Source organism: Crocuta crocuta, unplaced genomic scaffold (assembly GCF_008692635.1).
Source record: "Crocuta crocuta isolate KB4526 unplaced genomic scaffold, BGI_CrCroc_1.0 scaffold50, whole genome shotgun sequence".
Taxonomy (NCBI): Eukaryota; Metazoa; Chordata; class Mammalia; order Carnivora; family Hyaenidae; genus Crocuta; species Crocuta crocuta.
Genome location: NW_027527428.1, coordinates 2,365,693 through 2,378,851, shown reverse-complemented (window position 1 = coordinate 2,378,851; position 13,159 = coordinate 2,365,693). Strand labels below are relative to the sequence as shown.

Here is a 13,159-nt window from a genome sequence, read left to right as displayed (position 1 = left end):
CCCCCCCCCCCACCCCCCCACCCCCCAGGGCCCTGGACTCCCAGGATCCTCCTGTGTCCAGGGCTTCAGGCCCTGGCCAGAGCCCTCACCTCACTCTGGCTCTCCCTCAAGATCCCTTTTCTGTGCTGCCCACCCCCAGAGGCCACCAGGTCCCTGTGTCCTAATGGGCTGCCCTGCAGAGAGCTGGGAGCTGTCCCTTAAGGCACCTGGCAGAAGCAGGGGAGCCTTTCCCAGCCTCCTAACCTGGAGCCACCTGGCCCAGGCCTGGCTTGCTGCTGGGGCCCAGAGGAGGAAGGAGAGTGTCCGGGTCGCTGAGGAGACCAGGGGCTGCCAGACTGCAGAAGCCAGACTAGGGGACCTCATGCATTTTAGGGGTTTGGAGTGGCGCGTTGAGGGTCAGTGGATGTAGCCTGACTCTGTTATCCAGGACGGGCAGAGAAGTGTGGGGAGGGAGCCATTCGATCCTCCCTGCCCCCACTCACTGCTTGGATGACTGGGGGGTGGAGGGGGCAGGATGCCACCCCTCCACCCTCCAGCTCTGGCCTCCGGGTCTCCCGCACCCTACTTGTGTCAGTACAATCTTTGCTCTGTACAATCGGCCTCTTTACACAATAAACTGCCCTCTCCACATCCTGGCTCTTTGTGCTTGGAGGGGAGGGGAAGGGAGGGCCTGGGGCCGTGGCTCTTGTCTTCAGGGGAGCCGGGAACTCAGTCTCCCAGAGTCAATCCCCAGAGGGCCCTCAGCATACACCTGGGAACCAGCATTTATCATTTTCTTGGGTGGGGAAATGGAGGATTGCACCCTCTCACCCAGGGTGCGGCCCCCAGAGAAACAGCCCAGGCAGGAGAGAATAGAAGCTTGCCTCCCAGCCTTCTGCACGGTCCCTGGGGGCTGTGCTGGTCCCAGGAAGCCACCAAAACAGCACTGGGGGCCCCTGGCGCTGCGTCCCTGGGCTTTCCGGTGCCCAACATCATGGGGAGGGGCCCAGAGGGTGCAAGGCCTGGGCCGCCCTCCCTGAGTCTCACCCTGGGCTTCACCTGGGGCCCATCCCACTGTTTGCACTGGGCTCAGGGAGCTGGATGGGGTGTCAGTGCCTGCCCCGTCCACCCAATGGCTCAGAGGATCCAGCAGACCAGAAGCTGCAGTCCCTCTGCTAAGCCAGCTGCAGAAAGTCACCTGCGGCTCTGTTCCAGAGAGGAGTGTGCTGGCGGGGTGGGGTGGGGGGCATGTGAGAGCCCTAGCCCCTTGCCTCACCTCCTCCCATGAATCAGGCAAGGGGGAAAGACTGGTGTAGACACCTCCTGGCCCAGAAATAGACTGGCCCAGCTCTATAGCCCTGACCAGGAAGACTGTCCCTTCCTACCATACTCGGAGTGACAGCTCTGTCCCTGGGAACAAATGTCACAAAGCTTGAATGTAATCGATCAAACAAACAGGGTTTATGGCAGCAGGAGAGAGCTGTTGAACTCTGCCTGGTAGCTAATTAATGAGCTCATTACGAGACAGGGTATGTGGGAAGGGAGGGCCAGGCCCGCTTGCTGGGCTGCAAGCTTCTAGAATGTCCTGGGCTGAGCTTGAACCAAGTGCCCTTCCCATAGAAGGAGGGAGACCCCTGAGGCTGACCTGGGTGGCTGGGCCCCTTCCAGACTCTGTCATTTAGGGCTGTCAGTCCCGGAGAGCTGTGGGGGGCTTCCTGGGATGTCCTCTGGGCTGTACTGATTGTGCTGGTGAACAGGGGCAGACACGTGTCCAGTCCTGGGTGTGGGCATCATAAGCTCAGTCCAGCCCTGCGCTTGGTCTTGGGCTGCAGACAGTGTCTCCCACCTTGCTGAGGGTCTCAGGGAGGGGGAGGCTTTGGGGAACCCAATCTGGTCTAAGCCCCCCTGGAATGGGGCATTTGCTCAGAGGCTCTGGCTACCCTCTCCCCAGCCTTGGCACTTTGTGTTCTGCCGGGGGTGGGTCCTGGGGCAGCCTCAGGCCTCCAAGTAGACCTCCACCAGCCCCCCAACAGAATGCATACGGTAGAAGACCCCCAGAGGCAGACCAAAGTTGACGATGGTGAACCACGTCCGGTAGCCATAGAAGTCCTTTTCCAGCCCGTTCTCAAACTCTGGGTGTATGCCAAATGCGGGCATCATCCACAGCTGGGGAGGAGAAGAGGTGGTGAGGGAGAGGGCTCTCTGCGTCCAAGCGTACTCCATTCAGGGGAGGCAGGACCCCAAAGCTGCTAGCACCCCTACCCCCCTTCAGGCCTTCAGCCCTGGGCTTTCAAAGCCAGCCGTTCCCCCTACCCAGCACTACAGCCACCTCTCTGGCTTGCCAGCCTGCATTCCAGGCGGACATGAGGCCTCACTCTGCCACCAGCCCTGGTCTGACCTGCTCTGGGCTCCCCCATGTCCTGACCTCAACCACCTTCTTCGACTCTGACTCCATTTTTCTGCCAGTCTTGACTCTCTGCTCCCTCCACCTGGCCCTGCCTTCTGTCCAAATTCTGCCCCTTTCTCAAGTCCCAGATTAAATCTTCACGAGGCCTTCCTTGGGCCATCGGGCCCACATTTCCTTCTTCTGGCTCCTACTGTGCGTTAGGGCCAGGTGACGATGTGTGGTGGCGTGTGTCAGGGGCTTCACCACCTGAGGTGTTTCCAGTGCAGAGCACCTAAAATGTGGTCATCATGCGCTCCCACAACTCTGGGTGTCCCGGCACTGCCACTGATGGCCTGTGGGACAACCTAAGCCTCAGTTTCCCCATCTGTCAAATGGGGACAGTGATGGCGCAGAATGGTGGCTGTTGCAGGGTTTCCTGTGATGATTCAGTGAGGTGTGGAGCTACGGTACAGGGAGGTGTACCCAGCACCCATTGTCAACACCTTCCACTATAGAGCTTTTTGGAAACCAGGCACGTGATGATCTCTTCCTTTGACCGAATTCAGTGGATGATCAATTATTCGGTAATTCCCTAACTGGTCCCCTGGTGTCCTTCCCACTAGACAGTAAACTTCCTGAGGGTGGACATCTTACATGTTTGTAAAGAGCACTTAGCTACATGCTTGGCATGTTCATTCATGCAGACACCTTGCAGCGAGCTGGGGACACTGCTCTCAAGCAGCATGGAGCTGGATGAAAAGACGCATGTGTTCCTGACAATAAGAGGCCAATTGCCCTTGGGACAGTCAAGGTGCAATGAATGCACCTTGATCCATTCCTTCCTCCCTGAGGGTCTTTGAGGCTACCTGGCTAGCTCCACCCCCGCGCTCCCCGGACCGTCCACTCACTGTGAGATTGCAGAGGATGAGGAAGAGTGAGATTTCCTTGAGCGCCCGCCGCTTCCAGTTGAGGTGGCTGTAGGAGTGGATGTAGGCCAGCGAGGCCCGCCGCAGGTCCTGGCCCAGCTCCAGCAGGGAGCCCCGGCGGGACAGCTCGGCCTCCGGCTTCCCCGCTGCGCCCCCGGAAGCCGTCTCCCAGAGCGGACGCCGGTGCAGCCCCTCGATGATGAAGAGGTTCTGGGTGATGTGCTGCAGGATAAGCAGCAGCGAGTAGGCCAGGATGAGGCGGTTGAGCAGCTCATGCGGTTGGGTGGCCACGATGGCCACGATGGAAAAGTAGGCGATGCCCATCTGGCCCAGCGCTGCGCCCATGAGCAGCACCACATCCAGGCTGCGGGTGGGGTTCTTGAGCGTGTCCAGCTCCCGCTCCTCCAGCCCATGGATGGCTGTGCCCGCCAGGCATGCCAGGCTCATGGCGGGCAACACGGCTACATAGAAGGCATAGTAGAGGATGAAGTACTTGCGTGCGATGGCAGGGCCACTTGCTTTGATCTGGAAGAGCACGAAGACGCACATGCCTGCCACCAGGGCCAGCAGACCAAGCAATGGCCCAAAGATGGCCCCGTGCAGGTGGAAGGGAGGCGTGCCGGGGTGGGCACCTCCGTGGGGGGCCAGGCGGCGGCCCACATTCTTCCACATGACAAAGAGCATGGCACAGCAGATGAGGCAGTACTCGGTGCTGAAGGGGTAGAGCATCAGGTAGCCCTTCTGGAAGACCTCGCACACGGTGGCGTTGAGGCACAGGCAGGTGCTGGTGCCATTGCCTGGGAAGGGGCAGGGCGAGGAGGGATAGTTGTTCAGGTGGACCTTGCTCTGAGGAAACCAGCTGCCCCAATCAGTCCCATGCTCCTGGAGTATGGCACCCATTTTACAGACATGGAAACTGAGGCCCAGAGATAGACATCAGAAATCACGAGACGGTCATTTCTTCACAAAGGGATTTCAGGCTTCAGGAGCCAAGCTTTTGTAAAGCATTTAACACATCATGTCTTTGGGGCCAGATGTCACCTCTACAAATGACTTGTTGAGCACGAGGGGAAAATCTATAACTTTATTTTTTTATTTAAAAAAATTTTTTTTAAATGTTTTTATTTATTTCTGAGAGAGAGAGACAGCATGAGGAGGGGAGGGTCAGAGAGAGAGGGAGACACAGAATCTGAAGCAGGCTCCAGGCTCTGAGCTAGCTGTCAGCACAGAGCCTGATGCAGGGCTCGAACCCACGAGCCATGAGATCATGACCTGAGCCGAAGTCGGACGCTCAACCGACTGAGCCACCCAGGCGCCCCTTTATAACTTTATAACAGGAGGATCTGGCTGCTGCACCTGAACCCTCGGGAGCACAGTCTGTGGGGTAATCAGACATCTTGCCTCGAGATGAGGTCCCTTACAAAGCTCACGGCATCATCTGTGGAATGCCAGTGTCCAAAGTGTTTCACCTGAATCTGATCGAGACTTTGGTCCATACTTCCAGGTTGCAGGCAGAGCAGGGAAGAGGAGAACAAGTCAGATGCCACCAGTAGGAAGCAGCCTGACAAACCTCAATGCCATCAGGAAAACAGAGACTTAAGAGACGGAACAACCAAGCACAGCATGTTTGAACACACCATCGTAGAAGACATTTCATAGGCTGGTTGGGGAAAGCTGAATAGATCGATGGAGAGGATGGGGATGATGTTGAAGAATTCTGTTAGAAATTATAATAACATTGTAGGGGCGCCTGGGTGGCTCAGTCAGTTAGGCGTCTGACTTTGGCTCAGGTCATATCTCATGGCTCGTGGGTTCGAGCCCTGCATCGGGCTCTGTGCTGACAGCTCAGAACCTGGAGTGTTCTTCAGATTCTGTGTCTTCCTCTCTCCCTGCCCCTCCCCTGATTGCTCTCTCTCTCTCTTTCTCTCTCTCAAAAAATAAATAAACATTAAAAAAAGAAATTATAATAACATTGTAGTAGTGGAGAGAAATGAACTTATTTTAAAGAGATGTGCATGAAAATGTTTTGAGATGAAATGCCATGATCTCCATAATGTAATTCGGCAAAACATTGAAATAAATAGCAAAATGTTAATAATTATTACATCTAGGTGATGGGTATATCCTGTTGTTGTGTTTTTTACTCATCTGTATGTTTGAATTTTTTAATAATAAAAGAATCTGTGATGTTACTTCTCAAAAATTCCCAGTGCAGCTCTTCTGAAAAACATATCTGAGCATAAAGAATGTCCGCAGTGCACAGGTGGGCTGTGAGTTTTGCAGCCGGTGTGCAAACCTGTGAATGTGCTGGGAAGACTTGGCTGTACACAGACCAGGATGGTGATGCCATCAGGGGAGGGTGCTTTATACACACAGGGGTGGCTGAAACCCCCATGTAGGTTTATGGGACGTAGCCTCTAAGGGCAGACTGTACAGGTAGGGGGTTGGGTCATGGAACAGTCTGACGGAGGAGTTCCTTCTGCCCAGAAATCTTCTGTCCCTCCTGATAAGCCCCGGGATTTGCAACTATGTTAGGAAGACATTCCTTTCCGTCCTGAAGCCTTTTTAGTTTCTTGCAAGTAAAATGCAAATACTAGGGGTGGGGCGCATGCCTGGGCTTAGCCAGGCATTCGAGGGTGGCTAAGGTGACAGCTAGGTGGATGCCCGGAGGAGGGCTGCACGGTGCCAGCACCGATGGGATAGGGTGACGACCAGCGTGTAGTCATGATCCAGAGTTTGCTCCCACTCTGGGAGGGAGCACGCGTGCTTGCGCACGTGTGCGTGTGTGCGTGTGTGTGTGCGTGTGTGTGTGTGTACATTCGGGGCTGGGGGATCATGTCTCCCTCTGTACCTGAGAAGTTTTCCACCAGGGCGCTGAGCTCAGCGTTGATCTCGCGGTGCATGGAGTCGTTGGTGACGGCCAGAACCCACAGCAGCAGGTTTGTGGCCAAAGCCAGCATTAGGCCACACCTGGGGGAGGTGCCACACTCTGCCCACACAGCCCGGCTGGCTCCCCAGGTGCTCCACCCTCACCATCACTGCCTTTGGGGCGACCCCTCTCTCCCAAAGCCAGATCCCATCTGGCATTAGGACTTTAGGAGATGCAGCCCGGGGAGCCACCTGGGAACCCTTCCCAGACTAACCTGCCACCCCAGGGACACCCTGTCCAAGGAAGCTGTGGGGACAGGGGACAGGGAGCCCCAGGAGTTGCAGGGAGAGAAGGTGCCCCGTCTTACCTAGTGAAATTGGTCTGGACCTGAACACAGTCCTTACAGTGTTTCCAGAGCACCCAGGTCTGAAAGAGATGAGGCCTTGAGCCCAAGGACTGGAGGGGGTGGGGGTGGGGGGGCACAGGTGGTGGGACCATGGGGCATATGCCCCAGTTGCTTGCGTGTATGTACGATGGAAGTGACAGCGAGGACATCTGGATGGGGATCCTGGCTCTGCCGTTCCCATGCCTCAGTTGCCTCGGCTCTAAAATGGGCCTAATATGCCTACCTCTCAGGGGAATGCCTACTTCTCAGGGAAATGGGCGGGATGATGCAAAGAAACAGCCAGTGCAATGCCCGGCACAGTACAGGGGCTCAGGAGTGTGAGGGGTATTGGTTACTAACAGTAGCTCTGTATTTCTGGGGGGATATAGATTTAGGGATATGCAAATATGCACAGGCAGATGTATTTATTATAGGCGTCTGCATTTCGGTGACATGTTGGGCGTGCTGATGCAGGTACATGGAGGCGTGCGTGCGTGGACGTGGGCAGGAGGCAGGCACTCCTGGGGACTGTGGCACGTGGGTATGTACCCTGGGCCCTGTAGACTGTTTCTAGGCATTGTCAGGGTGTGTGTGCATGCGGCATGGGGATGGGAGAGGCCTGTCACCTGGGCGCCAATGAAGACAATCTCGATGACAGGGAAGATGAGTTCCATCTGCGACTTGCAGTGGTTGTGGCTCACGTCGTAGCCCACGCGGAAGACGTTCAGGCAGATGGCGCAGCTGCCAAAGAGAAGCAGGGAGCCTGGCCGGGCCAGGTGGCCGTTGGCACCTCCCCCAGATCCGGCTCTTTCCCCTCAGTCCCCTCCGTCCACCCAGGGCCCCCGCACTCACCCCGCATCCAGATGGATCCTGCATGAGAATCCCGGAAGAGCACGGCATGCGGGTGGCGGATGGTGCAGGCGACATAATAGAGGAACCAGAGAAGGGACAGGGCCTTCAGTGCGGCCAGCAGGATCCACACGTCGGCCAGTGTGACAGCCACGTTGTTGAAAATCATGCTGCAGATGAAGGCGCCACCCAGGAACACCACGTTGAGGGCCAGGAGCCCCGAGAAGAGCTGACCTGCCTTCTGGGCCTGTCTGTCTCTCCGCAGCAGCAGTGAGAAATGCCGCACCAGCCAGGATTTCTGGTAGGGTGAGGCAGGAGCTCCCGTTTTCTCGGCAGGAGCTCCCGTTTTCTCGGCAGGAGCTCCCGTTTTCTCGGCTCCCGCATCCATTGGGTTCTCCTCGGCTGGGGCCGCTCTAGTCTCCTGTGCTTCTGGAGAGGCCATGGATGGAGGCTGAGAAGGGGCTGGGGAAAAAGAGTCTTGGTTATCTGCCAGGCTTTCCGGGTTTCAATTCCACCCTTGCCCTTAACTGCTGTGTGACGTAGGGCAAGCTATGCAACCTCCCTAGTCAGACATTGGAAATAGTAGCAGCAGTTGCCTTATCTACTTTACAGAACCTGAGGAGGTTCACACAGACCAGGGGTGGAGGCTCAGTCAGTCGAGTATCTAGCTCTTGATTTTGGTTCAGGTCATGATCCCAGGGCTGTGGGATTGAGCCCTGCGTCGGGCTCTGTGCTGAGTGTGAAGTCTGCTTGGGATTCTCTACCCCCCGTCCCTCTCCCCCACTCTCTCTTTCTCTCTCTAAAATAAAAACAAAAAACAAAAAACAAAAAACGGATATGGGATATGGGAGTCCTTTGTGCTCCAAATAAAGATAGGGATTATTTCAACTGGCTTAAGGAATACGTCCCTCCCAACGCCCGGCAGGTTTATCCCACTTCGGCCTGATCTGAACATGGAAAATAACTCTGCATAATGTCTGACCGCTGGACATTTTCCAGGGATGTGACTTGTCACCACTAAAAAGCAACTTGTGTTCTCCTGACTTCTGGGAGGAATTTCCCTCCCGAAGGCAGGGAGAGCAAATAGGTGTCCTCTCGTGTTCTGACTTTGATTAGTTGGGTGATGTTTGCCTAGAATGTTATGTTGAGAAGGATCCTGAGGCTGAGTGTGAGCTTGGTGGGAAAGAATGCTGTGATTTGAAATGATACTTGATTATGGATGTATATGTGTATATATAAAATTACTTTTATGTATGTATGTATGTATTTTAATATAATTTGTTGTCAAATTGGTCTCCATACAACACCCAGTGCTCATCCGAACAAGTTAAAATTACTTTTAAAAGTCTAGAGGAGGGGCGCCGGGGTGGCTCAGTTGGTTAAGCATCTGACTCTTGATTTCGGCTCAGGTCATGATCTCACGGTTCGTGAGATCGAGCCCATGTCGGGCTCTGTATTGACAGTGCAGAACTTGCTTGGGATTCTCTCTCTCCCCCTCTGTCTGCCCCTCCCTCCCTCCCTGTCTCAAAAATAAATAAATAAACGTCAAAAAAAGAATAAAAGTCTGGAAGACATCCACCAGATTCACAATAGAAATTTTTTCTAGGGAAAGAAGTAGGGGTACTAGGATTGGTTTAATGCTCCAGTTTTTATTAAAAAAAATTTTTTTAATAGTTTATTGTCAAATTAGTTTTTTTTAATAGTTTATATTTAAAAAAATTTTTAAAGCTCATTTATTTATTTTGAGAGAAAGCGTGTGTGTGTGTGTGTGTGTGTGAGCAGACTTAGGGCAGAGAGAGAGAGAGAGAGAGAGAGAGAGAATCCCAAGCAGGCTCTGCACTGTCAGCACAGAGCCCTACGTGGGGCTTGGACTCACAAACCGTGAGATCATGACCTGAGCCTAAACCAAGAGTCAGATGCTTAGCCAACTGAGCCCCCCAGGCGCCCCGAGTGCTCTAGTTTTTAAAAGCACATCTTTTTATGGGAGTTTAAAGCACATTAGGATTTAGGGGAAAAGTTCTGGGATCGACTTGCAATGTCTGCTGTGAACACTGGACAGGCTGGGAGTCCAGCAGATAGAGAGGGACACAGAGCATCCCAAGCAGGCTCTGAGCTGACAGCACAGAGCCCAACTCGGGGTTTGAACTCACGAATTGCGAGATCATGACCTGAGCTAAAGCCAGACGCCAGCAGACTGAGCCACCCAGGTGCCCCTCCCTTAGATTTTTCTCGACCCCAAGCTCTACCCTAGTTCAGGTCTCTTCCACTCTCTTTTGCACTGGTCTCCCTACCCACTGTGCCTCTCGCACTGTAAGCCCGCAAAGGCACCCAATTGCCGAGGTGAAATGAGTCAGTCAGAGAAAGACAAATACCATAAGATTTCGCTCATATATGGAATTTAAGAAACAAAACAAAGCGAAAAAGGAGACAAACGAAAAACCAGACTCTTAAATACAGAGAACAAATTGCTGGTTACAGAGGGGAGGTGGGTGGGGGATGGGTGAAAGAGTTGATGGGGATTAAGGGTACAGTTACTGTGATGAACACTGATGAATGTATAGAATTGTTGAATCACTATTTGTATCTCTGAAGCTAATATAACACTGTATGTTAATTACAATGGAACTAAAAAAATAAAAATAAAAAAGGCAAATAATTGCCTCCAGTATCAAGTGCAAACTACCTAGCATGACCTGCACTGCCTTTCAAAATGAAACCATACAGTGCATGTTTAGTACAGGCTTGGAGGCCAGCTGCTGTTGCTTCCTGGTCTGGCCTTGACTTAGCTCTCTAGCACTGTCCTCAGACCCCCCACTGCCTGCCCGGGACTGTGTCACCCTGCTCTAGCTCCCAGAAAGTGCCTGCTTTTGCTCACCTCGCTGTCTGTCCACACCACCCTTTGCCCATAATGCCCACTCCCTTGCCCTTTGGCTGACTGCAGCTTAGAGCAGAACCCTACCTCCTCCCCAGGCCAAGGCTACAGTAGGTGCCCCATGGCCTCCCATGGCGGGGGGGTTGTTAGAGCATTACCTATCAGGCTCATTCTCTTCTAACTCACTGCACTTTGCTCTGTCTCTGCCTTTAGACTCTGAGCTTCAACTTTTCCCTCTCTGTAACCACCGAAAGACCCTCACCCCATTTGGCTCTAAAAGACAGCCTCTCCAATGCCCCAGGCTCCCATATGCACTTGCTTAATATTTATACCTTCTAAGGTTCTCTTATGGCAAATAGAATAACAAAACTTGGTCCTCTCTTAAAGATTCTACAAATGATTTTGTCCCCCTTTCCCAGTCTGCTCTGCCATCTTTTGATGTTTTTATTTTTTCTTTGAGAGAGAGACAGCGTGAGCAGGGGAGGGTCAGAGAGAGAGGGAGACACAGAATCTGAAGCAGGCTCCAGGCTCTGAGCTAGCTGTCAGCACTGAGCTGATGTGGGGCTCGAACCCACGAACTGTGAGATCATGACCTGAGCCGAAGTCGGACGCTTAACCGACTGAGCCACCCAGGCGCGCCCCCTCTGTCATCTTTTGGCCCCTCCCTGTCCAGCCCCCTCATCACACTCTGGCCACCTACTCCCCATGTCAATCCAGGCCCATCCAGAAAGGCTCCAAGGCTCCACATTTCTTGTGTGGCTCCCCTCACCCACCTCTCTCACCCCCCTTCCCATCTGGAGGCTGCTGTTTCTGTCTCACCTATTACCTTCCACCAATGGCTCTTGCCCATTCTCTCTACCTACCTTAAGCTCCTTTCCTGGGAAGCATTCTTTTCCTGCCCAAGCATCTGTTGGGAGTGCACTGTCTGGTGAGGTGCTGTGGGCATGCCTGGCTCCTCTCAAGGCCAGGAACTCCCCAGGGCAGAGACCAGGTCCTGCTGAACTTGAACCCTCCAAACCCAGCACAGGCACTGAGTTCTTGCTGACCGACTCGGCCATTCTCTGGGGGAACTTTCAGCACCACAGCCATGGACAGCCCATTAAATGCTTCCTTCTCATCCTGGCTCAACCCCAGAGACTTTAGAGATGATCTGTGTCTGCCCTCCCAGGCTCCCCGACCCAAGTTGAGCAAGCATGAGGCTCACATGGACACCTCCCTGCCCCTTTTCTCCCAACCCTGACTCCTCCTTCTTGCCTTCCCCAGAATGTCTCTCAGCTTCCCAGGGCAATATAGCCTAATGAGCCCGGATTCTGGCACTTACTATCTCTGTGATCTTGGATAAGCTACTCAGACTCTATGTGTCTCAGTTTTCTCATATGTAAAATGGATGTACAACTATGGAATAGTACCTGGTGCATAGAAGATACTTTGTAAAGATTACTTGAACGAAGAAACGAAGGACTTAAAGTGTAATACCTACCTCGTTGGGGTTTTGTCAAAATTAAATGATTTAATGTGTGTAAATGCATGTGGAGCCATGTCTGGCACACAGAAAACACTCGGTGTTGGTTATCTGTGCCTTTCCTTTCAGTTCTGTTGAGGTCCTGGAGAGGCTGGAAGGGTCAGGATTACTGGTGAATTTCAGGGTGGTTTCTGCTCGGACTGTAGGCCTCAAGGGGACACTCCAGTACAAGGTTCCAGGTCCTCTCTAGGGTCCTCTTCCTTGCCCTCCCCACCCCCAAATCCAACCCTCAGGCCGCTAGAGGGAGCCCCGAAAGTGGCGAATTCGTCTGCGGCGGGAAGGTAGCAGGGTGGGATACGTGGGGGGCGTGGGAAAGAGGCTAGGGCACCCAGGACTGAGGAGGAGGAATCCGCCCCGCTCTGGCACGTCTTTGGCGCGACGCCAATCCAAGGGAGGGCCTGGACACCAAACTGGTTTGTGGGTTGCGACTAGAGACAGGTGATGAAAGCCGCGGAGCCGTGGAGGCACAGGCGCCTGGCCCGGAGCCGCAGGACCAGCTCCGGAGGAGGCTGCTGAGCGCGGGCTGGGACCTTGGGGATTTCTTCCCGAGCCACTCGAGGGACTGTGGGGCCTGAGGTAGCCGCTACACATATGCCACAGACCGGGCGTCCAGGCAGCCCCAACCCCACAGCCCTTTACCCAGCCATCCTGGGTTTTGCTTCTTCCTGGCCTCGGCACCCACTTTTGGCTGCGGCCTCCCAGACCCGCTGTGGTGGGGCGTGCCCTGCTGACTTTTGTGTGCCCCCTATTCGCGGAAAAGAGGTGGGCGCAGAGCCTGGGTTGGGGTGCAGGATAGAGAAGCGTTGGTTCTCAGGTGGCCAGGGGTTGGCCTCACCCTGGTCATCTGGCCCTCCCTCCTCTACCCCTACAGCCCCTAGTCCTTGAACCCGAAGTAGATGTAAACGTCAAGGACAGGCCCACCCGCTGGGGAAGTCCTGCCGGCAGTGGAGGGGTGCTCCAGGGCCGCCGGGAGCCTTCCTTACCTGAGGCCTGGGCTAGCATCGCCGCCAGCTGACCGACTGCCAGCGCAGCGCGGATTTTCAGTCCAGGTGAGGCCCCTGAGCCCGCAACGACGTCCCCGACGCCCTCCCCTCACGGGACTGCGCAGCCGCTGTCCAGGCTCCGTGGCCCATCGATTTTTCTGTTGACTTTGGGGATCTCATTAATCCTTCGTTAATTACCCAGCCAGGGGCTCCCAGACGGTGCAGCCAATAGGGAGGCAGCCAGGCGGGCGGGTGGGGCCGGAGGCAGTGCAGGCTTGTGGCCTCAGGGTCAGAGGCCAGGCGGCCGCCTGCCTCCGGGGCCGGCTGGAGTCCACCGTCCTTAGGCCTCGCGCGGCAAAGGCCCTGCTGGGCTCAGGCCACACTTTCT

General features: G+C 54.6%; 1 protein-coding gene across 1 annotated transcript; it reads right to left on the bottom strand.

Annotated features, from left to right (window-relative positions):
- Positions 1-1,974: 1,974 nt before the first annotated feature.
- OTOP3 (otopetrin 3) lies at positions 1,975-12,790 on the bottom strand. The gene is made up of 7 exons (XM_077756089.1): positions 12,772-12,790; positions 7,398-7,856; positions 7,172-7,308; positions 6,528-6,586; positions 6,143-6,261; positions 3,274-4,088; positions 1,975-2,145 (listed from the first exon to the last, which is right to left on the bottom strand). The coding sequence occupies exons 1-7, from the start codon at positions 12,788-12,790 to the stop codon at positions 1,975-1,977; spliced, it is 1,779 nt and encodes a 592-aa protein (XP_077612215.1).
- Positions 12,791-13,159: the final 369 nt, after the last annotated feature.